The sequence below is a fragment of the Pseudonaja textilis genome, chromosome 1 (assembly GCF_049901715.1).
Source record: "Pseudonaja textilis isolate UNSWEBS1 chromosome 1, rPseTex1.2, whole genome shotgun sequence".
In the NCBI taxonomy this organism is placed as follows: Eukaryota; Metazoa; Chordata; class Lepidosauria; order Squamata; family Elapidae; genus Pseudonaja; species Pseudonaja textilis.
This window is the reverse complement of record NC_141990.1, coordinates 288,953,672-288,981,274: the sequence shown is the minus strand read 5'-3', so window position 1 is coordinate 288,981,274 and position 27,603 is coordinate 288,953,672. Positions and strand designations below refer to the sequence as shown.

Sequence of the window (27,603 nt, the reverse complement as noted above, 5' to 3'; positions counted from 1 at the left end):
CACCCCACTCTTACCCATCTTCATGGCCAGCAAAACTATTGTAGTGTAGCTGTTGTGTTCTTGCCTGCCATAATGAGAGCACAAAATCTACTCCTGCAACCAGGCTCATGAATCATACTAAAGTTTTTCACATGCTTTTTGAGTGAAGTGAATATTAACCTGGCAGCTATTTTCCACACAGATCATAATGCTGGTACTTAGCTGTTGGCACTGTTGTAACAAGCCTGAAACAAGCCTTCAGTTGTTTGGACTGCAATGAAACAAACAGACGTTGCCCTTTGGAAGCATATTTAAAGTTTCAGACACATGAAAAAGAAAATTCTAAGTTGTACGCTATACTCAATGATTTTGACAACTTGGAAAATTGTGAATTAGTATAGAATAAACATAAGTCAGTATTCAGACATAGTAGCATCAAATGACTGCTTTTGGAGAAAATAAAATATCAGTGAAATTCAAATTTTAATGCATTTCATTATCATTGTTTATATGTGATGAAGGTAAAATAAATATATTTAATTTTAAAGAGAATGTTGTTTGGAAATCATGTGCTCTGCGGTTTCTTTCACATGGCAGAATGTTTCTGGAACATATTATTTCTTTAAGGTGACTGCTGAGCATTTGAGCCCCTGTTCTGTTTTACACCGTTAACTTTTCTGTGGCTGAAGGCTGCAGAAGAAGACCTGCTGAGAATCTGCTGTCTCTTTCAGATCATTCAACCTTTTCCAGCCCTTACAAAGACCAGGGCCACAAATGACTCTGGGAAGAAGTAGCAAACCATAATCTCATCAGAAATTAATGGGATGGAAAATCAAGACTTTGATGAACATAAGGCCACTATAAATGAAGCATACAATGTAAATGTGTGCAGCTTCTTTGTGGGAAAGATGCAAAAGTGAGCAATTTAATGAGGAACAGACATTGATAGACACCTCCAAGCCATTTTCTTTCTTTTTTGTTTGAAAAAAATCCCCAAACCCCAAGGTGTAGAAGTGTCTTCTAAAAGAGAGCTTTTCTTGAATATTTTTAAACATACATCTAAGGGTATTTTGCAAGGTGTAGTTTTAAGAAGTATATGATGAAATGCCTGGAATTTTATAGAGAATATGCATTAATTCAGTTTTCTTGATTAATTCTTCTTATGTTAATTGTGTAAAGATCCAAGTATGAAGCTTAAATATTTTAATACAAGCTTTAGCAGTTTTTTTTCTAGACAGCACATTATGCTACCTACAGCAGAACAAAGAATTCTGTAGTGATCCTTTTTTAAGATTGCTTTTGATGATCACACTGAAAACAAGCAAAAGCCTTTTGAGAGTAGTAAATGATATAGCAAGATACTGTATAACAATTGTCCTCTGAGCATTCCGATTCTTTTAAAGCTAATATTGTTTTCCATCATTTTATGTGCATGGAAGTTAATTTGATGTGGCATAAGGATTTTTGTTTGGAGGAAGGTCTCTGGAATGGAGTAAAGTGATCTGCTAATACTTAGACCAATATCAATGAATCACAGTAGATTCTTCAAAGAAATTCATTTGTATTTACTGCCAGACTTATAATTACTATAACTGAATTTTTCAGAGTTATGAATCTAAGGAATCCTCTTTAGCATAATGAGTTTCATATTTTTGTCAAAATGATCATAGTATTATAAATCAAATATACGGAATATGTCAATTACTGTATTTTTTGGGAGTATAAGACACACTTTTTCCACCCCCCAAAGTGGGTGGAAATGTCTGTGGATCTTATACAGTGAATGTTGCCTAAGCCCCCTCATCCTTTGGCCTCTGCCTCCCAGCAATTTGCCTCCTTGCACCAAACATCCTGTTTCAGCTTCAGCACAGCCTGATTAGCACAAGCAGCTGATTGTTGGTTGGAATGGCTTCCCGACAATCAGCTGTTTCAGGCTGCAAGGATTGCCTTTGCCTATTGCCACCTCCACGCACTCCATTTTCCACATGTTCCGTTTCCCCCCCCCCGCCTGGAACGGGCCAGAAATGGGGTACGCAGAGGCCAAAAATGGGGGCACAGAGACAAATTGCTGGGAGGCAGAGGCAGATTTTTTTTTCTTGATTTCCTCCCCAAAAGCTAGGTGCGTCTTATACTTCAGAGCATCTTATAATGTTGTGGTTTGCTGGCAACAGGTGCGGACGGCTGAGGTCTCGGAGAGTGAGGACTCAGATGAGGGGCCTGCATGTGATGCAGGGATCAGGCCAGGACCATCAGGGAATGGAATGCTGCCTTTGGAGACTGTGGAGGCTGGCAGCAGTGATGAAGAGGTCCTCAAGGAGCCTGTGCCCAGTGTGCGTGCACACAGGGCTACTCGAAGGAAAGAGCAGCTGCAGCAGCAAGGGTGACACCGGAACCTCTTCATCCCTGCTGCCAGCATCCACAATCTCCGAAGGCAGCATTCCACTCCCTGATGGTCCTGGCCCCATCCCTGCATCACATGCAGGCCGCTCATCTGAGTCTTCTCTCTCTGAGACCTCAGCCATCCGCACCTGCTGCCGGTGAACCACAATATATACTCCGAAAACAAGGTATGCTGGAGTGTTTATTTCCACTCAGTTTGAGAGGCCCAAGCCTTTAAGTTTTTTGTGTTTCAAACCTTTTGTCAATTTTTCTCTTTGCACTTAGCTCTTTATTTTACCTTTTATTATGTTGACATTGTGAATTTCATAGAGATATTGGAAAGGGCCAACAAGCAAGCTAGACAGACAGACAGACATGCCTCAAACAAATTACTAGGTTTCAGAGTTTCATCCGGCAAGTTGAGTGTTTCATCTTTACCTTGTTCATCTTTCTGCCCATTTGGGAATCCAGGAACATGAAATATTAATTTATGGACTAAAGACCTAATACAAGGTCAAATTCTCAATGCAATAAAAAGTGCCACAGCTACATTACAGTTAAAATCTAGGGACCTTGCTTCCAGCATGGCTGTTCTGACCTGAGATCTTATAAAATAAGAGATTTGGGGATTATGTGAATATTCAGAAGGAATATCTCCTTGGGAAAAGTGGTTTAAAAATATGCACCATATTCAGTAGTTCAGAGGAGTCATGACATAGTGCAAGTGACCTCTTCAGTTGAGTTACAATGCAGGATGTATCAAGAAAAATAAATGTACTACACATGGAAAACAGAAAACAAAAAGCTTTCATGTTCTGGTCTATGTTGTATTTGTGTTCATTTGTATTTATTATAAATAAATAAGAGCAATTGATCCCTATTTATAATGAGTGAAGGGCTCTTATGAAAGTTTCTACACTGTCAAATATCATTTTAATCATAAAGTATATCAAAGTGTTCAAGTATTGTGCCTCAAAATTAGTGTCAGGTATGCAGTTTCCACATTGAGGAAAGATTTCCAAAGTCAGTCTCTTCATGCTCAGCTTTAGTCTAATTATGCAATTACTTCATTTACTTATTTATTAAATTTATATGCTGACCATCTTGCTGTTCAACTCTCAACTTTCCTGAAACTATTTATTGTTCTACCATCTTATGAATGTTAATGATAATATCACATATGCAGGCCCATCATGCATACATGCCCTTTTGAATATTTCAATGTTTTTCAGAGTACTCAGTTGGCCTTAGAACATCTGGAATCTGCTCCTGAGAAATTGAATATTTCTGGCGGCTGTGGAGATTTGGGGGTAAGAATATTTTGTGAGCTCTTTCATTTGTAAAATATTTAACAGAATTCTATACAATAGGGGAAAGTATATTTAAGGCATAACATCTAAAACACAACTATATTATAGCCCTATATTTGAGGTTTACATATTAGCTTGAAGCTGAATAGATTTGTTCTAAACAGCAGCAAATTGTGTTTTTTTTAAGATTTAATGAATTTAAAATCTGAAAATATTTCTTTCTCTATCCCAGTTTTTTATATATTTGCAATACTTTGGTAACCTTTTAAAACTTGATATCATTTAGCTATGTGAAAAACTGTTTGAAAAGTGATCATTTTTGTTTAATTTATTGAGATATAATGCAACATATAATAAATATAACATATATTTACTGAGTTAAACTCAAGCCTTACTTCACACATGATGACACTCTGGAAGTCTGTAGTCTCATAACTGGTATTCTTCATCATGCAACTGCCAGCAAATTCAATAGGAAAGCAGTTGGAATATCATTGTTTGTTCATTAGGCTGAGTAAAACTGATATTACATGACAGGATTATAATCATGTCAGATATTTAAAATGCAGACTAAGTGCTATGTATACTGCTCAAAAAAATAAAGGGAACACTTAAAAAACACAGTGTAACTCCAATCACACTTCTGTGAAATCAAACTGTCCACTTAGGTAGCAACACTGATTGACAATCAATTTCACATGCTGTTGTGCAAATGGAATAGACAACAGGAGGAAAGCATAGGCAGTTAGCAAAACATCCCCAATAAAGGAGTGGTTCTGCAGGTGGGGGCCACAGACCACTTCTCAATTTCTATGCTTTCTAGCTGATGGTTTGGTCACTTTTGAATGCTGGCAGTGCTTTCACTCTAGTGGTAGCATGAGACGGAGTCTACAACCCACACAAGTGGTTCAGGTAGTACAGCTCATCCAGGATGGCACATCAATGCGAGCTGTGGCAAGAAGGTTTGCTGTGTCTGTCAGCGTAGTGTCCAGAGCATGGAGGCGCTACCAGGAGACAGGCCAGTACATCAGGAGACGTGGAGGAGGCCGTAGGAGGGCAACAACCCAACATCAGGACCGCTACCTCCACATTTGTGCAAGGAGGGACAGGAGGATCACTGCCAGAGCCCTGCAAAATGACCTCCAGTGGGCCACAAATGTGCATGTGGCTGCTCAAGTGGTCAGAAACAGACTTCATGAAGGTGGTATGAGGGCCCAACGTCCATGGGTGGGGGTTGTGCTTACAGCCCAAGACCGTGTAGGATGTTTGGCCAGAGAACACCAAGATTGGCAAATTCGCCACTGGCACCTTGTGCTCTTCGCAGATGAAAGCAGGTTCACACTGAGCACATGTGACAGACGTGACAGGGTCTGGAGACGCCGTGGAGAACGTTTTGTTGCCTGCAACATCCTCCAGCATGACCAGTTTGGCAGTGTGGGGTGGCATTTCTTTAGGGGCTGCACAGCCCTCCATGTGCTCGCCAGAGGTAGCCTGACTGCCATTAGGCATGAGATGAGATCCTCAGATCCCTTGTGAGACCATACGCTGGTGCAGTTGGCCCTGGGTTCCTCCTAATGCACAACAATGCTAGACCTCATGTGGCTGGGGTGTGTCAGCAGTTCCTGCAATATGAAGGCATTGATGCTATGGACTGGCCCACCACTCCCCAGACCTGAATCCAATTGAGCACATCTGGGACATCATGTCTCGCTCCATCCACCAATGCCACATTGCACCACAGAATGTCCAGGAGTTTGGGGATGCTTTAGTCCAGGTGTGGGAGGAGATCCCTCAGGAGACCATCCGACACCTCATCAGGAGCATGCCCAGGCATTGTAGGGAGGTCATACAGGCATGTGTAGGCCACACACACTACTGAGCCTCATTTTGACTTGTTTTAAGGACATTACATCAAAGCTGGATCAGCCTGTAGTGTTTTTTTCCACTTTAATTTTGAGTGTAACTCCAAATACAGACCTCCATGGGTTGCTAAATTTGATTTCCATTGATAATTTTTATGTGATTTTGTTGTCAGCACATTCAACTATGTAATGAACAAAGTATTTCATAAGAATATTTCATTCATTCAGATCTAGGATGTCTTATTTTGTTGTTCCCTTTATTTTTTTGAGCAGTGTGTATGTGTGTATATGTATATGTATATGTATGTGTATATGTATATGTATATGTATGTGTATATATATATATATATATATATATATTAATGAACATATTTATTTATTAAAGTTTATTCTCATCTAAAACAGCTCTGTATGGTTTATACTGTTATATAATCTAGACTGAAATATATTATGAATAAGAACCCATTCTCATCCAAAAAACCCCCACCCATAATATAATAGTTGATATTCTTTTTCATCTTCTGACACCAGCATCAGGAGCCGTTTAATTATTCTAATCTTTTTCAAAAGTTCTTTAGAAGAGTCTTGTTTTAATTGCTTTCCAAAATTGCATGAATTGTTAATTGCCCTTAACTCCAGGCTCTGTGCTGTTCAAGAGTAGATATGTGTAAAGATCAATTGCACCTGGTTTTTAGTAGCAATAATGCTTAGATTTATATACCGCTTCACAGTGCTTTACAGCCCTCTCTAAGAAGTTTACAGAGTCAGCATATTGCTTGCAACAATCTGGATCCTCATTTTACTAACCTCAGAAAGATGGAAGGCTGAGTCAACCTTGAGCCAGTGAGACTCGAACTGCCTAACTGCAGGCAGCCAGCAGGCAGCAGAAGTAGCACACAGTACTGCATTCTAATCGTTATATCACCACGACTCAGTAGCAATCCCTGTTGGTCCTTAAATAGTGATGTAACAATATTGAGTCAAGTCTATTACTACTCAAGGTCACCACATTTTGGATTAGATGCAACTTTCAAACAGTCTTCAAGTTTATTCCCATATAGAATTAATTGCAATAGTCAAATGTGAACTACACAGACATGAATGACAAGCAGCATTCTCCCTATCTGGAAATATTTTAATACAAGATAGAACTGTGGAAAAGACTGCCTTGGTCACAGTTTTTAACTGCTCTTCTGGCAGAACTGTGAGTTCCAGAGGATTCCAAGGTTGTGACTTTACCATGTACAAATAAGGGCAAACGTGCCCAGGAGCCCAGCCTCAGAAATAAGCTAAGCCAAGTCCACTCTATCACAATCAAGTAATGGATGAAAATAAATGTATTACATGGGTACAGTATCTGGTATTCAAAAGTAATCGCTAGAGCACAAAAGTCCTAAAGGCCCAGCCATATGGCTCCTGAGACAAAGCCGGGAGGCTGGAAGTGGGGTTTGGGCTCAGATCTACAATATCCATTTCCCTAGAGTATTCTGTCACCCACCATATATTTGTTGCTCACCACCATAATGCTTCCATTGCCCCTTTTAATCTTCCTATTGTTATAGCCCTATTGTTTACATATACCCCAAAGTATTCTCGCTTTCTATCTAAACCTATATACACTACTTCACTGTACTTCACTATATACACTACTTATATTCTGGTTGTTTTTGACTTTGCCATTGGCAGTCATCATACATCTCAAACACCCCACTGAACCCCCCCAACAGCCACAGTTAATTATCTGATCTTCCCATCCAAGCCCAATATGGCATCTGCAAGAACTGGGACTCCCACTGAAGTCAATCAAGTATTCAGCCCTGCTTCTACTACTTCTACTGACCAGAACACCCCCAAATCCCACCGTGTTGTCCCAGTTAACCCTCAGACAATTCTGTTCTCTTTCTCCTATACTATTACCATTTCACCCCAAAAAGAGACATCTCAGACAAGATGCAAAATATTTTCTTTTTAGTAAGCCGTAGAGATTTGGACTGATCTTCAGTAGCAAAACACAACTGACATTCATAGAAACCAGGGAATAGAATTGTAGATAAAAACTTTCCATTCCTACTGAGACCAGATTACCCTTCCATAGCTCAACTATCAAGGAAAAAAAACTGGCAATGTATCTTGGGACCTGTAATCTGTCCAGTGCAGAAACTGTCATTTCCAAATCCATCCTTGTTTGTCCTGCTCAATCTTGGCATTGTTCTTTTGTACTATATACAAGCAATTTGGAGTGACTGAATGCAGACATGGCATTTTGTGAAGCCAGACTGGATATGCTCAAAAGATGGTTGTGTGTGAACTCTGGTAGTCATAAGACATCCATTTAGCAGACTTACACTTACCTGGTTGGATGCTTTCTACCACTCTGTTAAAACCTTTGTGAGTATCATAGCATTATTGCAAATATATCAGAGACTGCAACAAACCAATTTTATATGGATTTTTAATTTTAATTTTGTTTAAAATGGATAGGGCAGTGAGCCTAGCTAAAACTTTTGTAACTATCATAGCCATTATTGCAAATAAATAGCCTAGAAGCTGAAGCAATCCAGTTTTGTATAGATTTTTAATTTTAATTTTTTTAATAGATAGGACAGAGAGCCTAGCCACTAAGAGAGGTTTCTGGTGGACATTATACTAAGCAGAGAGGCCTTTTCAAGTAGTTCTTGCTAAAACTACAAACCTTTTATTAAAATATATTTCTTGAGAGATATGTTCCATATAATATCTGCAAATATTAAGCATTTGAATATGTTTTTAAAGTTGAGAACTCCCCTTCTCAAAACAGTAGTGAACTCTAGCAAAAGTCATCAAACATTATACAGCCAGTTTGGTCTAGTGGTTAAGACACTAGGCTAGAAACCTGAAGACCATGAATGCTAGTCCACCTTAGGTATGAAAATTGGCTGGGTGACTTTGAGTCAGTCACTCTCTCTCAACCCAACTCACCTCACAGGCTTGTGGGGAAAATAGGAAGACGAAGGAGTGTTAGGTATGTTCTGTGCCTTCAATTATTTCTAAAAATAATACAGGCAAAATTGAAAAAAAACTATGAAATTTTAAAATCACAATACTTCAGTATTCCCATATGAATTCTTTCAAAATTTCATACTAATCAAATCTCATAACAACTTTAATTATTTTGAGGTTCAGTGTGTCCTGGATAGATACAGCCTCTATTCTCCTTTATCTCAGAATGATCCTTTGACCATTTTTTAAAAACATTTGTGAGATAATTATTCCACTCACTTGAAAAGTTTCTGATTTCAGAATTCTCACAGTCAGAAAGAAATTATCGAGAAAAGGTACAATAAATACAAGGAACTTGTGGGCTCATTACAGCAGCATCTGGAATATTTAAAACATAAACTTGAAAGCTTCCAAGTAAGTTTGTTTTTTATTCAAAGTTTGTCTTCTCTGTCTTTCTATGTAGTTATTCAAAAAAAATTAGCTGTAGTTGCTGGAACTCTGGACGGTGCATAATCACAGAAGCAACATGCCAATTTTAATAATTGGCTAAAAAGATGTCAATTTGCATTGCAAGGTCAGACCAAAGATTTCCAAAGGTCAATGTTCTGTCTCTAACTAAGGTAACTTAGTAGGTTAATAGTTGGGGCATAGTGGAACTATAAGTCATTGGAAGAATAGAAGGACACCAAAAGGCCAAGCAAAGTCTTTAAAAACTTAGAGCACAATAAGAATTGGCAAATTCACAGCCACATTTGTAGTCATTGTCACATTGGCTCTAATGTGTGATATTCCCAGCTTTCAACCTCTGCATTGGAAGTTTCCTCCACCCCGCACCCTTCTCTTTCTCTCTCACAGTCAATACCGACTAATGGAACATAAGGGCTATGACTTATGTCAGCTCCTAAAGTGGGAAAGTATTGTTTCAGGCAGCACTAAAATATAGAGATAGGTAAATCATTGCCTATCAGCTTCATATTTATACAGAGTTAATTGGAGTTTTATTCATCTGAAAGTGAACTTTTAAAGTATGTATGCTAGGAGGAAGTTAAAAAAAAGATGCATTGGAATGTTTTAATTTTAGACATGGTTTTAAAGAACGTTTAGTGTTTTAAAATGGATGAAAACACATTTTTCCCTTTAAGACTAAAGAATCTGAAAGAATAGAATGGTTTTTGTTAACATAAATGGTGATAGTTTATAAAGATTATTAACTACAAATAGAAATGCATATTATTTCAACAGCAAGGAAGATAAAGCAGGAATGGTTAAACTGATTGTTCTATTCAAAGAGGAGAAGTGGAAAATATTGTTTTCATTTGGATATCACTTCTGGATTTTGTGCTTGTGATGAAAAAAAATGAAACTTTGACTTTGGTTTTGCCGATTAGATAGATTTGTTGTTATAGAAATGGCTAGTTATATATTATTGTGAAAAAGTAAAAAGTTGAGGTTGTTAAGTTGTTATCTTATACTGTGTTAAAAAGAGTCAGAAGTCAACGCCTTTTTCTTTCTTCCCTTTTACCTTATATTTTCTTTCCCCGCTTTCCTTTTTGTTCCCTTAATTTCCTATTTTTATTTTTCTTCCTAGTTTTATACATTGGTAAAACAATAAAAGTTACACGGAAAGAATAAGTTCTCTATTTGTTATGCTCTACTTGTAAAAGTCTTATTTTCATCTCAGTTAAAGTCCCACTATGTTGAAGGAATTCAGCAAGGGGATTTCATTCACGTTTGAACAGTGAAGGAACTAAGTAAGCTTAGAAAGTCTGGCTCCATCTTAGGTCAGGGTCAGGGTCAGGTCTCGCCTATCGTTAGAGACTACACCACTACCTCATTTAGACACACATACAATATATTTTTCCTCACGTTTGCCAAGCTTTTTTTCTTTGTTAGTGGAAAAAAGTCAAAAGCCTATTATCTATTTTTAGGATAATGCACTGGGAGCTTTTAAATTATCAAAGGTGGAAGATCAGATTAAGCTGTTAGCATGGAGACAGTATTAATAGAGTGTCAAGCATTTAGCTCTTAAACGTCTTTGTTTTCTTTCTGGTCTGAAATAAATCCCTTGAATCTATTTATTTATTTATTTGCAAATGCTTATTTCATGCTGCAACAAAGCAGATAATTCACGGGATGCCACTTTGCAAGTTTAAGGACTTTGCGTGGGAACAACAGAGAGGCCAATTCCTGTTTATGTGCATTTTAGCAAGAAGGGACAGAGCTCCCAGCAGCAAATACAGAAGATGACCTTTCCCAGAATTCTAAATGTTGTTGACAAAGACATGCAATCTGGATGGAAATTATATGTAATGGTAACTACTAGATTTACATTCTGAACAGTGAAACCGGATTTTTCCAGTTTAAAATAGTATCGTTGTAGTCATACAACCTGGCTTGTGGTTATTTTGAATCACAAAAAATAAAACGAAATATAATTAACATCAATCTTTTTCACATGAAAAAAAATTCTTCTCTCTCACAGAATAAGAAGACCAATACCGAAGTTTCTGCTATCCAGAGTGTACCTTCCAACTGGCAAAGCAGCAGTAGTTTTATGACCAGTTCCTTGCTTTCTAAGTCTGAATGTAAGAATTGAGATTTCATTAAGAACCCTTGTCAACCTTACAGTGAAATGACCAGTAATTTGTTTTGGGAAACCAGAAGCTTTCTTTTTGGTGCACTGAATTCCTTCCTTTATATGGTTACCACAATGAGAATATAATTCAACTTCTACAAATGCATAGAGGCTTTTCAGCTATTAAAGTATGTAGACATGTCTCAATCCTAATTGAAAGAAAGAAGTCATTGGAAATTCTCTTGGTGTCCTTGCATTTAACACAAATCATGTTTTTTTTTCCTCCCCTTGGATGTATTGTCTAAAACATTCATCTAGAAAATAAACTTACATTTTATGATTGCACATCCAGGGCTACCATCTTCATTTATTTCCATTTGAACAAAATAGATAGTATACTTCTATAAAAGAATTTAAAGCAATAAGAGTCTTGTCAACTGTCCTTATCAAAAGGCAAGTGAACCTTGTGGTTTTTCTTTGAAGACATTTTGCTTCTCATCCAAGAAGCTACTTCATCTCCAGTACTTGGATGAGAAGCGAAACATCTTCAAAGAAAAAACAGAAAGTCCACTTGCCTCGTGAAAAAGCACCTTTACGACAACCATCACCTAGATGACTGATAATCTCCATAGACATTTAGCAATGTCATTATCAAAGCACCTTTAGGACAACCATCACCTAGATGACTGATAATCTCCATAGACATTTAGCGATGTCATTAACAAAGTTTTCCAAAGGCCATCAGTATCAAAAATATTTATTTCAAATTCTAGGGGAAAAATAAAAGATAAACACTTTGATAAAAGGCTTGTAGAAAATGTGGTTTGCTCTTGGTAAATAGACATTGAATGTAAGACTTGTTTTAGTTAGTTCATAATAAAATAATCAATATTGCAAAATAAATAATTTATTTTTAATCACATATGATCTTGCTGAATTTCTGTGGCAGTCCATCTCTGATATCATGTACATGCAGTGAAGGGATTCAAGAAGAATTCATGCAATACTTGTTTTTAAATCTGTGCCGTTTAATCTTTGCCTACCAAATTAAAGTAATTAAATCTATATTTCTCTATCAGGAGTATTGTTTGGTATAAAAATCTAGCATCTGTCTCGTGTTGGCTATTTTTAAATAAAATAGCGTCAAATTGTTCTTAAGTTCTAGGCACCCTCTCAAAACTACTTCAGGAGGTAACATAGTCTTATTTCTGAAATAAGACTTCGCTACAGGAGAACTCTGAGATGATGTTTTTTCAAATTTTGTAAGAGAAAGCTGAGCATTTCAGACTGGGCAGCTGTGGCATTGTATGTGTCCAAGATGGCCTTGTTGGGCAGCTACAGTGAATACTGCACTGCTGTCTCATAGACTATGTGCTAAAACTGCCCAGCCTGGATCTGCATTCTGACCACTTACAAAAGATGGATGAGCAGTGTAGAGGGTTTCTAGTTTTGGAAAGCAATTGGGAGAAAGTCACTGAGTGCCACATTCTTTATGCTCCTAAAACAATCTTCCAGACTGAGCGATTCCTTTGCATAATGCAGGCATTTCCACATAATGCTCTGAAGCTAACCAACTTAAAGCCTCTTGGCATATGCCAAAATATTCCAGGTTTGACGGTTCACACTTGTAGGTTAATTGCAAGTAACCCAAATCTGCCCAGTTTTTAAGCTTTGGGAAATGTTAGAGGAGGATTCAGGTGAGCTTTGTCCTGCAGCACAATGTTTCAAAATGATTCAGAGTTACTGATGATCCTTTGTTGAGGCCAATCAAGTCGTCTTTTTTGCTTTACCAAAACATATCAGGTAGTCTCCAAAGTCTGACTCTGTTAATCAAAGCAAGCCTAGACCACTTCATACAACATGAGTAACACAGTGACTGAATCATTTTAACAACAGTGCCTTCCCATCATCCCATGGGAGCAGCATCCGACTCTTCTGGAAGAAATATAAGGCAAAAGGTTTGTGGTTCGCCGGCAGCCTGTGCAGACGGCAGTGGAATTGGACAGTGGGGAAGAACAGGACCGGTCTGGAAGTCTGAGTACAGAGAAGAGCAACCAGGATGATTAGGGGACTGGAGACTAAAACATATGAAGAACAGTTGCAGGCACTGGGCATGGCTAGTCTAGTGAAGAGAAGGACCAGGGGAGGCATGATAGCAATCTTCCAATATTTGAGGGGCTGCCACAGAGAAGAGAGGGTCAAGCTTTATTAAAGCACCTGTAGGCCATACAAGGAATAATGATGGAAACTGAACAAGAAGAGATTTAACCTGGAAATAAGGAGAAACTTTCTGACAGTGAGAACAATCAACCAATGGAACAGCTTGCCCTTGGAAATTGTGGGAGAGCCATCACTTGAGACTTTCAAGAAGAGATTGGACTTCCATTTGTCAGAAATGGTGTAGGGTTTCCCACTTTGGGGGTGGTGGACTAGATCGGGGTTTTGGACTTCAGGGACCACCAAAATCATAATTTTAAATCCTGCGGACCAAAGACTCTGGGAAAATCCCAAAAAAGTCTACAGAAAATTCCTCACCCTGTTTTCCTACCAATTGATCATTCTTTATTTGGGATCACAGGATACCAGCTCCAGCTCTGTTCTTGGGGAGAGAGACTTTTGGCTTCATGCAATGAAAGCAGCAGAAGTCTTTCTCCCAAATTCTGCCAGAAATGAGTCTTTGTGAGACTTGTCATGCCGGCGCAGCATCTTGGAGCAGGATGCCTTGCAGGGTCCCAAAGACTCATTTCTAGCAGAGAGAAAGACAGACTTTTTTTGCTTTCCTTGTATGCAGCCAAAAGCAGAAAGAAGCAGCCAGGTGGCCAGGCAAGGCACATGAGGCGCATGGGGCAAGTTCCCCCCTCCGCCTTTCCCCCCCTCCCCCCACTACCTCATGTTGTTCACAATGCAAGCAACGCAAGCCTTGTGTTCCCGTTGGCCATGTGGACGGAGCAGCCTTGTGTTCCCGCGCAGTCTGGATTAATTGCTTTGGGGGTGACATTTCTCTGCAGACCACCAAAATTTTCTCACGGACCACCAGTGGTCCCCGGCCCACTGGTTGGCGACCACCGGATTAGATGACCTATAAGGTCCCTTCCAACTCTGATTATCTGTTAGTCTGGAGAGGACTCGGACGAGGGTCCTGCATCCGATGCAGAAATGGGGACAGGATCATCTGGGAGTGGGGTGCTGACTCCAGAGCCTCCGGAGTCTGACAGCAGTGAGGCCGAGAAACAAGGGAGCCTTTTCCCAGTGTGCGTGTGCGCAGAGCTGCTAGAAGGCAACAGCAACTGAGACAAAAGGGGCCACTCAGGAGGTGATTGCCCCTCCCATAAGGTATAAAGGACAGGCAGAGGTGAAGAAACCTTTGTAGGAAGCAGTTGTTTGTTCTATTCAAATTAATCCTTGAAGCTCTGTGTGGACTTTGTATTTCGGTTAGTTTTTTTATAATTCATTTGGCACTCTAGTTGTTGGCAGCAATTCAAAGGAAAAAAAGGTGGGTGCTTATCTCGAAGGGACTGTTTGGGACTGATTAGCAGCTGGGAATGAAAATAATTCGCAGCATTGAAATAAAACAAGAGTTGTTTTAACTAAGCGTGTGCTTAATTAGGGTCTCAGGAAGCCTTGGTCAGAACAAAAGGGATGGAATCCAGTAGTAAGGGAACAATGTAAAAGAAACTGGCAACGATCTCCTTTTCTCCACCAAATTTGTGGACAGAGAAACTGGAGAGATGAATGCTTCATTTTTTATTTCCTGAAGAAAGAGAAAAACAACAATTTCTTAAGGGCAAGCAGTCAATTTAAGAAGTGGATGTATCTCTGAGAAAACCCCATGGGAGGAATATTCTCATGAGGTTTACCCTTGGAATTTAACATAAGCATAAGAAGCCAGAGAGACTATGAAAAGCAAAACGTTCTCACATATCCTTTGCCTATCTAAGTTACAAGAACATAAAGAGTGTACTGCTTATACAGGATTTTATTTGTTTTCATATTAAGGGGGAGAGACAATACTAGCGTAGAGATAATGAACCAAACAGCATTTTACAGTTTGCATGCACATGATTTTATTTCTGTTCCCATCCCTCCCCTGCCCCAATTCCAGAAAAATAATTGAGATTATTACAGTAATCATCTTCTGCTATTAATTAATGTTTCAGCAATAAAATCAGTAATAATTCTTTGAGTGAGAAATCATGTTGAAGGGATACATCTAATTAACAACAAAATTAAATGACTGAGTCTCCGGATTTTCTGGTCCACAGCTCAGGATTAAATTTCTCTGCTTCACTTCTAACGGTGAAGCCGTAGCTCAGTAATAGTCATGAGTTCAGCAACAAATCATATGCTTTACATGAAGGGCCAGATGCAATCCCCAGATTCTCAAAGAAACCCCAGAAAGCTGATGCCAGTTGATGTATATCACACTGAATTAGATGGCATAAGGTAGTTTCCTACATTTCAATGAATTATTTGGCCATCACACAGTTCTTGCTAGAAGAGATGAAAAAGGACTGCATAACTCCTTGGCAATCCAAGCAGTTAATGACATCTATTCCTCTTCTGCTGTACTACACAGATTTTGTTTGAAAGCAGGTCTCTAAAGGATGAATATGTCATGGTTTACAATTTTCAGCTTTTACAACACTCAGGAAACCTGTTAAAAAGAATTTAGAAGTGCTGATTAATTGCCAACAGTTCTTTCTACTTACTTGCAATATCCTACTATATCATTATACCTTTATAACCACTCAAATAAATAAAATAAACACAGAATACTACTTAGTGCTACACTTAAAAGGGTAACACCAGAAAGGTTACTCATTCCATTGCAAGACCTCTATGCACTGGATTGCACTGTACTATTAATGCCCAATGAGAGTGAATGCAAGGGATGAAACTTATTTTGAATGTCTTACTGAGAATTAATCTCTAAATTGAACATGGCACTTATTCAGTAGTCTCTATTTTAATGTAGGATTTTTCTTTTCAACAACAATCATTCTGCAGAATTCTTCCTTTTCTAAGAGAAACTTCTGTCTACTTGAATTATTAATGCTGAATATGACTTCACATCTTTTTCTTAACATCTGGAAACCCAAAGGTGCCTTTTAAAAAGGCAACTAGACTTTGTTTTTCCTTGGAGACATTTCGCTTCTCATCCAAGAAGCTTCTTTCGTTCTGACTGAATAGTGGAAAATGTCCACTCCACTGAATGTTCTCCACCATTCAGTCAGAACTGAAGGATCTTATTTGATGCAAAGTAAAATATCTTTAAGGAAAAACAAAGTCCATTTGCCTTTTGAAAAAGCACCCTTGGGACAACCATGACCTGAATGACTGAGAAACTCCATAGACATTTAACATCTGGAAACATTTCTAAAATACTGCATCTTGCTTATATGGTATTATTTTTTAATGCCAAACTATTGTTAACATAATAATAAAGGACAAGGAATGTAAAACTCTTGCTTTCGCTATCTAACTGCAGTCATAGAGTTTGCTAGACATAGAATATGCTACCATTAGAAGGTTAGAAGAAGCCTGATTTTTTTATTTATTTAGAGAGATTTCCTTTTTCAATTATCTTTAAATGACTGGTGCGTGGGAGTCTTCCAACACACTTTTATTATTTTATTATTTGTTCATCTTTATTTTTATACCATTCAGAACCAACTGAACTATTAATTGAGGAGGGAAAATGTCTGTGTGCAAACCAAGACCGAAGACAGTTTATCTTCGATTGGCTGGAAGACTTGTTGCCTTTTTTAGTGGGAGGAATAAAGCTGTACCTTGAATATGAATGTTTGACAGTCTCTTGTTTCATTTAACTAAATATAATTTTTCAAAGGGGAAATCCTAATAATTATGATAGAAAGAAGAAATTTGAAAAGCCATACTGTTTAGATATTCCCTAGTTTATGATTGTGGCTTATAAGCAAATATAACAAAGGCTAAAATCACACATTCAATAAATCGTGGTTTGGCTATGGTTTATTAAGTAACTCACAATTTATTAGGTATTTTGACAAAAGCTATGATATATTGTATCTTATTAAGGTAAAGCAAATCAATTTGCTGCAAACTCTACTCAAAATATTTCAGCTCACATACTAGGGAAGGACTTTTAAAATGACACTTGTTCAGGCTTGTTTCTTTTGAGTTGATATTCCTTGTGATCAGAAATGGAGTTTGTGATAATTTTATCTCCTGACTTTCTGAAATATATATCCATTTTCCCAACTTTGAGTTTAATCAGTGGACTTTCATTATTTTGATAAGATCCTCTGCTAAGAAGATCTCATTCTCAGACTGCAAAATGTAGAAAGAGAGAGGTTTTACCTAAGAGTCTTTGCTCAGATTCATAGTTCTGCTGACAGCACAATGAAAACTAAATAGATTCCCTGGTCCACAGTATTGTCTCTTTGCTTCTTGTGTATCTTTGTATGCCAGAATTCATGCCCATCTATTTAAGACATTATTATGGAGCTAGCCTGACTAAATCATTTTGTAGAAAAGAAGTTTATCTGACAGCATAATTTAGACAAGAAGGTGCTCATCAGAGAATTAATTTACAGAGACAGATTTATTTTCAGCTGCCACTTAACAAAGTCTGCCAAAAGGAAAAAGAATGACCCACTGTCTCTTATCAAGGCGTTGATCTTATGGAACTATTTATAATGACGACTGGATTTTCCTTTAGTTTTAGATTACAAACCGATTAGCATCTGCAGATGCTTTGCATTAGTGTTGTAAATGTATCTCTTTCCTGTTTGTGCAGTTTTTATTTCAGTGAATTGACAAACTTTTTCCCAGAAGCCATTTTATTCCAAGACTTAATTCTACTGTGTATACATGTAGTTATAACCCAAGACCTTCACAAGCTGCATCTGAGACCTTCAAAATCTTTGTAAAACAAAGTGGCAGCAACTGGGCTCACAGCATTCAAGTTATGCTGCTTATTCACAGCACATTTTTATTTATTTTATTATTTTAAATCCCGCCCTTTGTAATTTTTTCAAGTAACTAACTTGATATGGCAAACATATCCAACATACCGCTGTTTCCCCCACAACAACTCTGTGAGGTGCATTGAGCTGAGAGAGTGACTGGCCCAAAGTCACCTAGCTGTCTTTCAAGGCCGAGTTGGACCAGAACTCACAATCTCCTATCTAGACTAATGCCTTGGACCAAACTGGCTGTCTAATATAAACTACGACTAATATAAGCATTAATTATACAGAATGTTCAGATTGTTTTGTACACATTATCTCAGTAATCATTTCCTGTTGTGTTGCAGCAGATTTGGAGTATGTTCTAGACCAGGGGTGTCAAACTGGTGGGCTGCAGGCCAGGTACATCATATGCAGGCCATGCGCACCACAGCTCTGCGAAGGGAAAAAAAAGTCGCGAAACATCACGTAATGGCAACATGATACCATGAGCTTGACACCTGTGTTCTAGAGGAAGTGGATCCATACAGAAGATGGCTGTGTTTGTTGGTCTTGATTGCTCATCTGTATGAACTGAGAGACTGTGTCCCACTAAAGTCTTCCCTGTAGCTTACAGTTATATTCCATAGAACCTTGTCTGTCCTTTCACATAATCTATTCAGAAAATTCTAGAAAGTTTCCAAATACCCAAATAAAAATTATATTTAATAAATTAAATTGAAAAGCTAACATTTATGTCCTTATGCTGACAGTACTGCAACAGTTGGGGTGCCAAATCTACTCTACTGCAGGAAGCTGGGGGTAAGGAAAAAAAGATGGTAAAATCATCCTTTTTTAAAAAAAGGCATGTTATCCCTTACTACTAAAAAAAACTCCATGGTATTATTTTATGAATAAACAAGGCAATAAATCAGTCAGTTGTGCCAAAAGTCCCAAGTACAGGATGAATAAGAAAAAAAATGCTGTTTAAACCTCTGGAGACATAGTCAAAGTACGTCATAAGAAGCTTGATCCACGTAGTAGTGTATATGGCAACTTCCTAAACAGGACAGATGCACTGCAATGAACTTGTAAGCCAGTGAATTAGCTTCTTGAACAACCCAATTTTTTCTTCATCAACCCAACCATGAAACTGACAGCTGGAACATACTATAATTATTATGAATAACCATAGAGTAGGAAATGCTTTTTGTACACACATTATATTTGTGCACCAATCTCTCCAATTTGGGACTCCAAAGGCCATGCTGTAGCATTCACCTGAATAAGGAACCAGGCCTGGGAAAATCCTTTACAATAAGAACAGAGGACTTTGTCTCTTTTTCAAGGAATCTGAGAATGCCTACTAATTAGAGCTCAGGGAAATGAACCATTATTCTGAACTGTTACCAGAAGCGTCATTTGATAGCTTTCAGATGCCCTGTTTTAAGGGCAGCCTTTAGTCACAGGTAAGCCTTCTTTCCCCTAAACTGTTTCTTTTACCATACACATTAATTAGCTAAAGCAACGGGTTCCAAAGGTTAATATTGTACTACATTATGAGGATTTCCTTTTAATATATTGTAAGTATATTTCTTTTTGATTTTATCATTCTCCTTCTGGTTCTTGTATTAGTGGAAACATAAACAGGATTTGGTATTCCATCCGGATGTTACTATTCATAAATCTATATTTTATTTCCTATCTGCTGATAATGTGCAATGTTTAGTGGCCTTTCTTCACAATGCTGTTGAATTATTGACTTTCCATTACAATAATAGGCAATTTTCAAATTATTTATGGTAAATAGAGAATGGAGAGGCGAGGAGGTTAATTGGAACATTCATTTTGGTAGAAAACTGGCTAGAGTTCTGATATTTAACATGATATTCCCCAATTCTCTAATATGAATTTAGCACCCATCTGCAATGCTTTAAAGCACTTACCAGGTTCCTAGTCAAACGTAGAAACTAACAATTTGGGGGGGAGGGGTGTTGTTTCCTGATGGGCCTTCCAATCATGTATTAGCCATGTCTGATCCTGGTTAGCTTTTCAAGATTGGTCAGACTCAGCTATGAATTGCCATCTGGCTGGGCTACTATTGACAGCTTTCCCACAAGCACAGGGGGACAAAACCCTGATCCCACATATGCTTTGCCCTTCCTCATAATTTGATTTATTGTCTCCCCATAAGGTCAAGCTTGAGTAATTCCCAACATACATAAAGGAACAGCTTCTCTCCAACACAATTCCCTTATTGAAAGGTACATATTAATATCATAGCAAGGTGGATTAGCAGGTGGGGCTTTTTAACTTCACTGTTGCATACTTTTTTTTTAAAGCAGGCTCATCAGTTGCTCTAACAACTGGTCATGTGTAATGTCTATTCAACATATGTGTACACTAATAAGCACACATAATATAAGTAGACATACAATTGATTTAGGAACAGGCTTCTTTCTTGGTGCTGCTGTAATGTCTCAGTTACAGTCAGTCTCCAGTTAATGTATAAAATAGCTAAATACTAGCAGTAGCGAGTGGTATTCAGCCGGTTTAGACCGGTTCTGACAGAACGATAGTAGAAATTTTGACTGGTTCGGAGAACTGGCAAATACCACCTCTGCCTCTTCCAGGAGTCCCCACGCACCCTGTTTGGCTCCCAGGTAATGCAGGGAGACCTACTAGCTCCAAAATGGGGTGCGGTATAGCCCCCCAGCACCCCATTTTGGCTCCCAGGGGGCTGCAGGGAAGCCTACTAGGCCCAAAACAGGGTGCGGAGGGCCTTCAAGTGAGAAAGTAAGCCTTCAAGGGAGAAAGAAAGAAAGAAAGAAAGAAAGAAAGAAAGAAAGAAAGAAAGAAAGAAAGAAAGAAAGAAAGAAAGAAAGAAAGAAGAGGGAGGGAGGGAGAGACAAGGAGAAAAAGAGAGAGGGAAGGGAGAAAGAAAGGGAGAGAAGGGAGAAAGAAAGGAGGAAAGGGAGAAAGAGGGAGGGGAAGGGATAGGGAATGAGATATGGATGGAGGGAAGGATGGAGAGAGAGAAAAAGGGGAGGAAGGACTACATACCATGGCACTAAACGCAGCTTCAGTGGATGCTTTGAAACAGCACAGCAATCCAGGGCTGCAAGGGACCTTGGAAGTCATCTAGTCCAACCCCCTGTTCCAACAGGAGACCTTATATCATCTTGGTTATTTTGGTGCCTTTAAAACAGAGGAGAAATTCCCAGAAATCCCCAGGCATTGCCAACAAAAAACCTAGTGCAAAAACTTCATGCAGTATTAAAAAGAATAGAAAAGGGGCTGCTGTGTATTGTTTAATGGACTGCTAAATTGGCAAAATGGACTTCTAAATTGGCCACGCCCACCCAGTCACATGACAACCTGGCCACGCCCACCCAGTCACATGACTACATAGCCACACCCACCAAGCCATGCCCAGAGAACCGGTAGTAAAATGTTTTGAATCCCACCACTGGCAGTAGCAATATGATTGAAAACTGAAAGATGCATTAAGACAATCCACTTGTGTACACTTGCTTAGAATTATAAGGATGAACTCAGGCTGTTATGGTTATTGGATACCTGCTCCAATATTACGATAGAATGGAGAAGACAAGGTGGTGCACTGAATAAACCATTGAAAGCTTTTAATATTACCAGTCAAAATATAGAGAGTAACAATCCTTTCATTTCTTCTTTAATAAACAGGTGTTTTTTTTAAAAAAAGGAAATTTAGTATGTGTGTATCACTAGTAGAAGACTATAGGCTCGTAATTTATTAAATTTCATTTATATGAGTTCAGAAGTAATTAGGTTAATGAATATTGGTAAAAGGATAAGCTTTTTTAGATGAAATACATCTCTAACTAGTGGGCACACTACCTTTTGAAGGTTGAATTAGGGATAATATTAGTTGATATAGCTTTTTATAGGGTTGAGGCTTCCTGTAAGTGAGTGAGTATTCTTAGATGATTAAATTGTTGAAGTACCAGTAATATACCAAACTAGTCAATTTTCTAGTTCGATTTGTTTTCTTTTGATTTGAACACAGTCCCTTTTCAGTACTCAGTATTGTCCATGTCCTTGCAGGAGTTGGGCATTATCTCCTTAATGGACATCCTTTTCAATGTTATTATTATCAGCTGGCTAAGACTTCATAGATTACCAAGCAATAGTCATAAAATCCATGACTGTTTCACATACATAATTTAATCCATGTTTTATTATATGGGAGATAAAATTACAATATTTTACAGTCAGTGTAAACAGGTTATGAGAAGCATTCATTACCCAGGCTGTTTTATAGAAGATAATTCTTTTCAGTATATTTTTTCTCTTCAGAGTTATTTCCTCCAGATTTATAATCCTATGCTCAGACAATGAACTCAGTGGATTTACACCTGAGTAGTGACATATCTGGTTACCCAATTAGTTCTAGAGTTTTAATATCTAACCAGCTAGGAAAGTAGTTACAAGGACATCTTGACTTTTTCATTCTTTATTGCTGCTTGGCAAAATGATAGCATCATTTAAGTGTATGACAATGCCTTGAAGCTCTATCAATTACTATGCTGACCATTACACCTTTATTACAAATTTTGCTAAGGTTATTATGAACTGGCCATTTTGCTAACTGCTATTGAATTGAATAACTATCTTCAAATATTTTTCCCTTATTGAGAACAATATTGTGAGAACTGGTGGATGTTTTAACAGCATTTCTGAAACTAAAATGCATTTCCAATTTTTCAAGCTTGTTTTTGATTCAGCTTTTAGGAAAGGAAAATGGATTTCTCTAAGAGTAGGGAAATTCATTGAACCTATGTTTGGAAACTTTTGTTCATTACAATCCACTTTTCCAAGTCCTGTAGCAGATTTAAGTCTTAGTTGGGTTTAAAAGGTGTTTTAACTTTATGTAGCAAATACGGTGGCAGTTGCTCTATTTAGTACATGTTTTCCAAATGACATAGTAAAACCAAGTGGTTATATCTAATAATAATAATAACAACAACAACCACTTTTATTGTCATTGTACATATAACAGTATAACCTCTATAACTGTCTGGTTTGGTTCTGCAATCCAACAGGACAGAAACAGACTTCAGAGGATAATTAGGACTGCAGAAAAAAACAATTACTACCAACCTGCCTTCAAATCAAAGACCTGTATACTGCACGAGCCAAAAAGAGAGCTGTGAAAATATTTACAGACCTCCTCACATCCCGGACATAAACTGTTTCAACTGCTTCCCTCAAAACGACGCTATAGAGTACTGCACACCAGAACAACTGGACACAAGTTTTTTCCCGAAAGCCATCACTCTGCTAAACAAATAATTCCCTCAACCCTGTTCAACTATTTACAAAGTCTGCACTACTATTACTGTTAATCTTCTCATCACTCCTTATCACCCATCCCCTTCCACTTGTGACTGTATGACTGTAACTTTGTCGCTTGTATCCTTATGATTTATATTGACTGTTTCCTAGTATGATTTGATTGCTTATTGTACCCTATGACTATCATTAAGTGTTGTACCTTATGATTCTTGACTCTTGACAAATGTATCTTTTCTTTTATGTATACTGAGAGCATTTGCACCAAGACATACCTTGTGTGTCCAATCGCACTTGGCCAATAAAGAATTCTATTCTATTCTGTTCTGTTCTGTTCTGTTCTATTCTATATATATATGATGAAATTGATTATACATATATATATATATAGATATATAGATATATATTATACATTATACATATATAACAGAAAAGCACTGGAAAGCCAGAATTGGTCAGTTCTCCACTGACTATGTTCATCGTGCCTTTATGGATGATAGCTGTAAAAACTGCAGAAATGCAAGGTAGCCAAGTAACTTACTTGTTTGCCATGTATAATTCAGTTGGCTTTCATTCTACAATTGACCTGAGTACATATAGACAGCTTCTTTCTATACCTGCTTCTATATATATAAAAAAGCATGAGGTTGTCAATGCTCAATTACAGCTGAGGTGGGATTCCTGCTCTTCAGAGTTATTATCTTTCCATCTGTAGTATTTTATGCTTCATTAAGAAAGCCTAAATTAAGTTAGTTACTTTGTAGGCAACCTCAGTTCCATAGGGAGGTGAAGTCCATATCTTATAGCTATTTGTATTTGGCCAGGGATCAAGAGGATGGAAACTGATTTGTTAATTTGTCTAATATGATGTAAAATTTGGTAAATTTGAAGAGTTAGGGGAAACCTTTAGGGAATGCAAGCCCTGTAATAATACCTTTCCTTTGAACAGGTTTTCAAAGCTATGTATGAGCTAGTAACAGATGCAGCTTGATTTCTTATAAGGACATTTTGTTTTATTATGGTAACTCTTTGAAATAGGTCCCAGTAATCCTATCAGCCAGCCAACCTGGAGCAATCATGTTGTCCATGGGTATTCTCATGCCCATTCTTTAGAAAGTTTGATGTGAAAGTTACTATCAACAGATTCTCTTTAAATTGCAAAGCTGTCACCTTTTTATAGGGTACAAGCAACTCCCACAGATAATTCTTTTTACTAATACTAAAACATAAGTCTATCAAGCCTATCAACATAAAAGGATATCTCCTGGGCAACAGTATTCTCCTCAACAGCCTGTTGCTGTAGGATCTCAAATATCATTTCGGCATATCAGGGTAGAGATTGAGAGTGGTGATTTCAATTTTACAAAACATCATTCTATTAATAGCTCACAGAGTCAAGCTTGTATGACAAGGTGGTCATCAATTCCTGTCACAACTAATAGATCAACCTTCCATTAATGGGGCAAAAAATGTAGACTCCATACTTGCTGGAAAATGCTTGGAAGAAAAAAAATATTAATTGTATAGAAGCTACTGTGCTAAAACTTATGCAAGTATAATTACTTTAATTGGGAAAATATTACATTGATATTTCAGTTGATTGTAAACTACCAGAAATTCTTGGTTGATAAAGCTTTATACTAAAAGAATTACTTGTTAACATGCTAAATAAGATAAAATCCCCTTTTCTGACTTTTGCAATAATTAAGGATGTCAAATGCTATAAACAGATGTGATTAAGCAACAGTGTATTTAGTAGTGCATCAATAGAACCTCAATCACTAATAAAAATCAAATCAAAAGTAAAAATGTTTAGCAGCAGTCTAGAAGTTCAGAGTTGGATACCACAATAGTTTCAACCTCAACTCAAATCAATGATAATTTGGATTATCATTGGATAATTTAGATTAACTGTAGTTCATAAGATCTTATCCTTTTTAATATATTAGTCTGCAAAGATGCTACCATCAGCTACTATCACTCTTCTACAAAGTCTCAGATTATTAATTTCTGTCACCTCTGAGAACAGAAATCTTACACAAAATGGCCTCTAGATATAATCTCTTCCAGGAAGTTCATGGTTGAGCTATAAGTTGGTTTAGGGCTTTCAAGATTGTAAATAGCAAGAACTATGCTCTGAAAGAAATCAAGATTTGGTATAGTTGCATTCATATAAAAAGATTCTATAGTTTATGATTTAACTCCTGGGATAATGTATTACCGTAATTCAAATAGGATATTTAACTTTGCCTGGATGACATTGTTTGGGTTCATTTCATTTAAAGATAATGTGAGGACCCAGATTGTTGGGGGCAATGTGCTGACTCTGTAAACCACTTAGAGAGGACTGTAAAGAGAGGTATATAAGCCTTCTCCTTCTCTTTCTCCTTCTTATTCTCCTTCTTCTTCACAGCATTTACCAAAAGTAGCATTCCTTCGGATTTAAATTCAGCTAAAAAAGATACCAAAAGAAGGACTGTGAACAGGATGAAGCTACTGACAGAAAAAGAGAAGCTTTAAAGCAAGAAGACGGTAGACAAATTTATTGCGGAAAATTAGCTCTGCATCTTTAGTTTTTGGCAGTGGCCACAGTCAAGTTTATGAAAGCATTTGGGGGAGCCCTGGTTCAAGAATTGTCAAATATTGTTATCATTCCAACCATTATTTAAAACAAGGCAAGTTAAGTTTGAAGATTTACCATATATTGTAAAATGCCAGATTGCCTCATATTTTCTTTTGTTTCCTTCTACCAGTTCTCTAGCAGTCTTTTCTGAATATATTTAATTGCGAAAAAGAGAAATAGTGTATGTGTCCATAGATACACCTGCACACACGCAGCCAAAGAAACTGTGTATGCTTTAACTTCAAAGACATAATGGTATTTAGATTGAATATGATACATACAGTAAAATATAAATACATTTTATGATAATCAGGAAATGCTGAATAAAAAATATTTTGTCCATGTATACAAGTTCTATAATATTAAGAAAAGTACATACATAATAGTATTTTACAACAAAAGGTGCATCAAACATATTATGCAATGATTACATTATCATGATTAATAATAGACATAGTTTATTTCTGAAACAATGAACTGAATTTCCTCCATCTGATCCAAGCTAACAGAAAAATATAGGCCTAATCCAAAATCAGAGGAACTCTTTGTAATAAACTATTTATATCATTAAGCCTAAGAATAATTTTGTTTCTAAAAATTAAAACATCATAATAATGTAAATGATCTATTTTGGGTTCTATTTGTTAGAAGAGTTCAAAGTTACACTATTTAATTTTACATTCTAGATCTCCTGGAAACACTTATAAATTAATAAATAAATTGGGAACTTTTGACAGGAGAGGTTTTTTTTTTTATAAGGTTATTCAGCCTTTTCAAACAGGTATTTCCCATAATCATAGCATTTTTATTTTTGTTTATTGAATAAAAATTTATTGAAAATTTAATGGAAATGTACATTATTTTGGCTATATATTATGAACTGGTTTAATTCAGCTGTTTCCTTTTTTTGTCATTTTAATAAAGTCCTAAAGTGCTCTTCATCGTTTCTTTCATCAGCCACAATTATTATTGGTTTTTTAAAGTCTCTTGCTTCTGATCTGCCAATTGCAAGCCAAGTCTTCACAAAACAGTCTTGGGTGCCAACACAGTAGTCAAACTAGAGATTGTACTAGTGATATGGATTGTTTTCTAAAAACTTGGTGATGTTAGCATTTTCTCTAGATAGTGGCTTCTCTTCCAAGACTGGTTATTTCACTATCAATGTTAATAATGATGTCAGCTTTAATTGGTAATTCATATGCCACACATAAGCTGAGTGTTCTTTTGAAACTGCATCATCTGCCTGAGGAGGATATTGGAAAAGGCATGAACTTCTGCAGGACTGTCTTTATAGATATAAAAAAAATGCTTTTACCTTTTTTCTAGCACAATTGAATGTTCAGAAGAAGCCTAAAAAATAGAGTGTTCTCTATTTTTTAGGCTTCTTCTGAACATTCAATTGAATCGTTTGTTAACTATTCATGGAAGTAGTGTGACCTGGTGGTATGGCTGCTTGTTTAGAAAGACTTGATTGTAAATGTCTTGCCTATATTGGTTCAATAGAATAATTTGGTCTTATCTATGTACAACCTGTGACTCTCCAAATATTGTTGGACTCCAACTCCCAATATTCTCAAGTAGAACAGTTATACATATTATGGGGCTCAACAGAGTTTAATCCCATTTTTAAAGG

The 27,603-nt window shown here is 37.2% G+C and overlaps 1 protein-coding gene across 9 annotated transcripts in view; it reads left to right on the top strand.

Annotated features, from left to right (window-relative positions):
* Positions 1–26,696, top strand: part of CEP128 (centrosomal protein 128) — a 182,382-nt gene extending 155,686 nt beyond the window's left edge. For 6 of the 9 annotated variants that reach the window (XM_026712646.2, XM_087922074.1, XM_087922078.1 and 3 more), the window contains exons 21-23: positions 3,591–3,668; positions 8,810–8,923; positions 10,992–12,006. In XM_026712646.2, the coding sequence (XP_026568431.2) occupies positions 3,591–3,668; positions 8,810–8,923; positions 10,992–11,105 (306 nt within the window). In that variant the 3' untranslated portion in view covers positions 11,106–12,006. Of the gene's footprint in view, positions 1–3,590; positions 3,669–8,809; positions 8,924–10,991; positions 12,007–23,097; positions 23,669–25,760 lie in introns of those variants that run through there. The other 3 variants (XM_087922080.1, XM_087922079.1, XM_087922081.1) reach the window with 2 other exon arrangements.
* Positions 26,697–27,603: the final 907 nt, after the last annotated feature.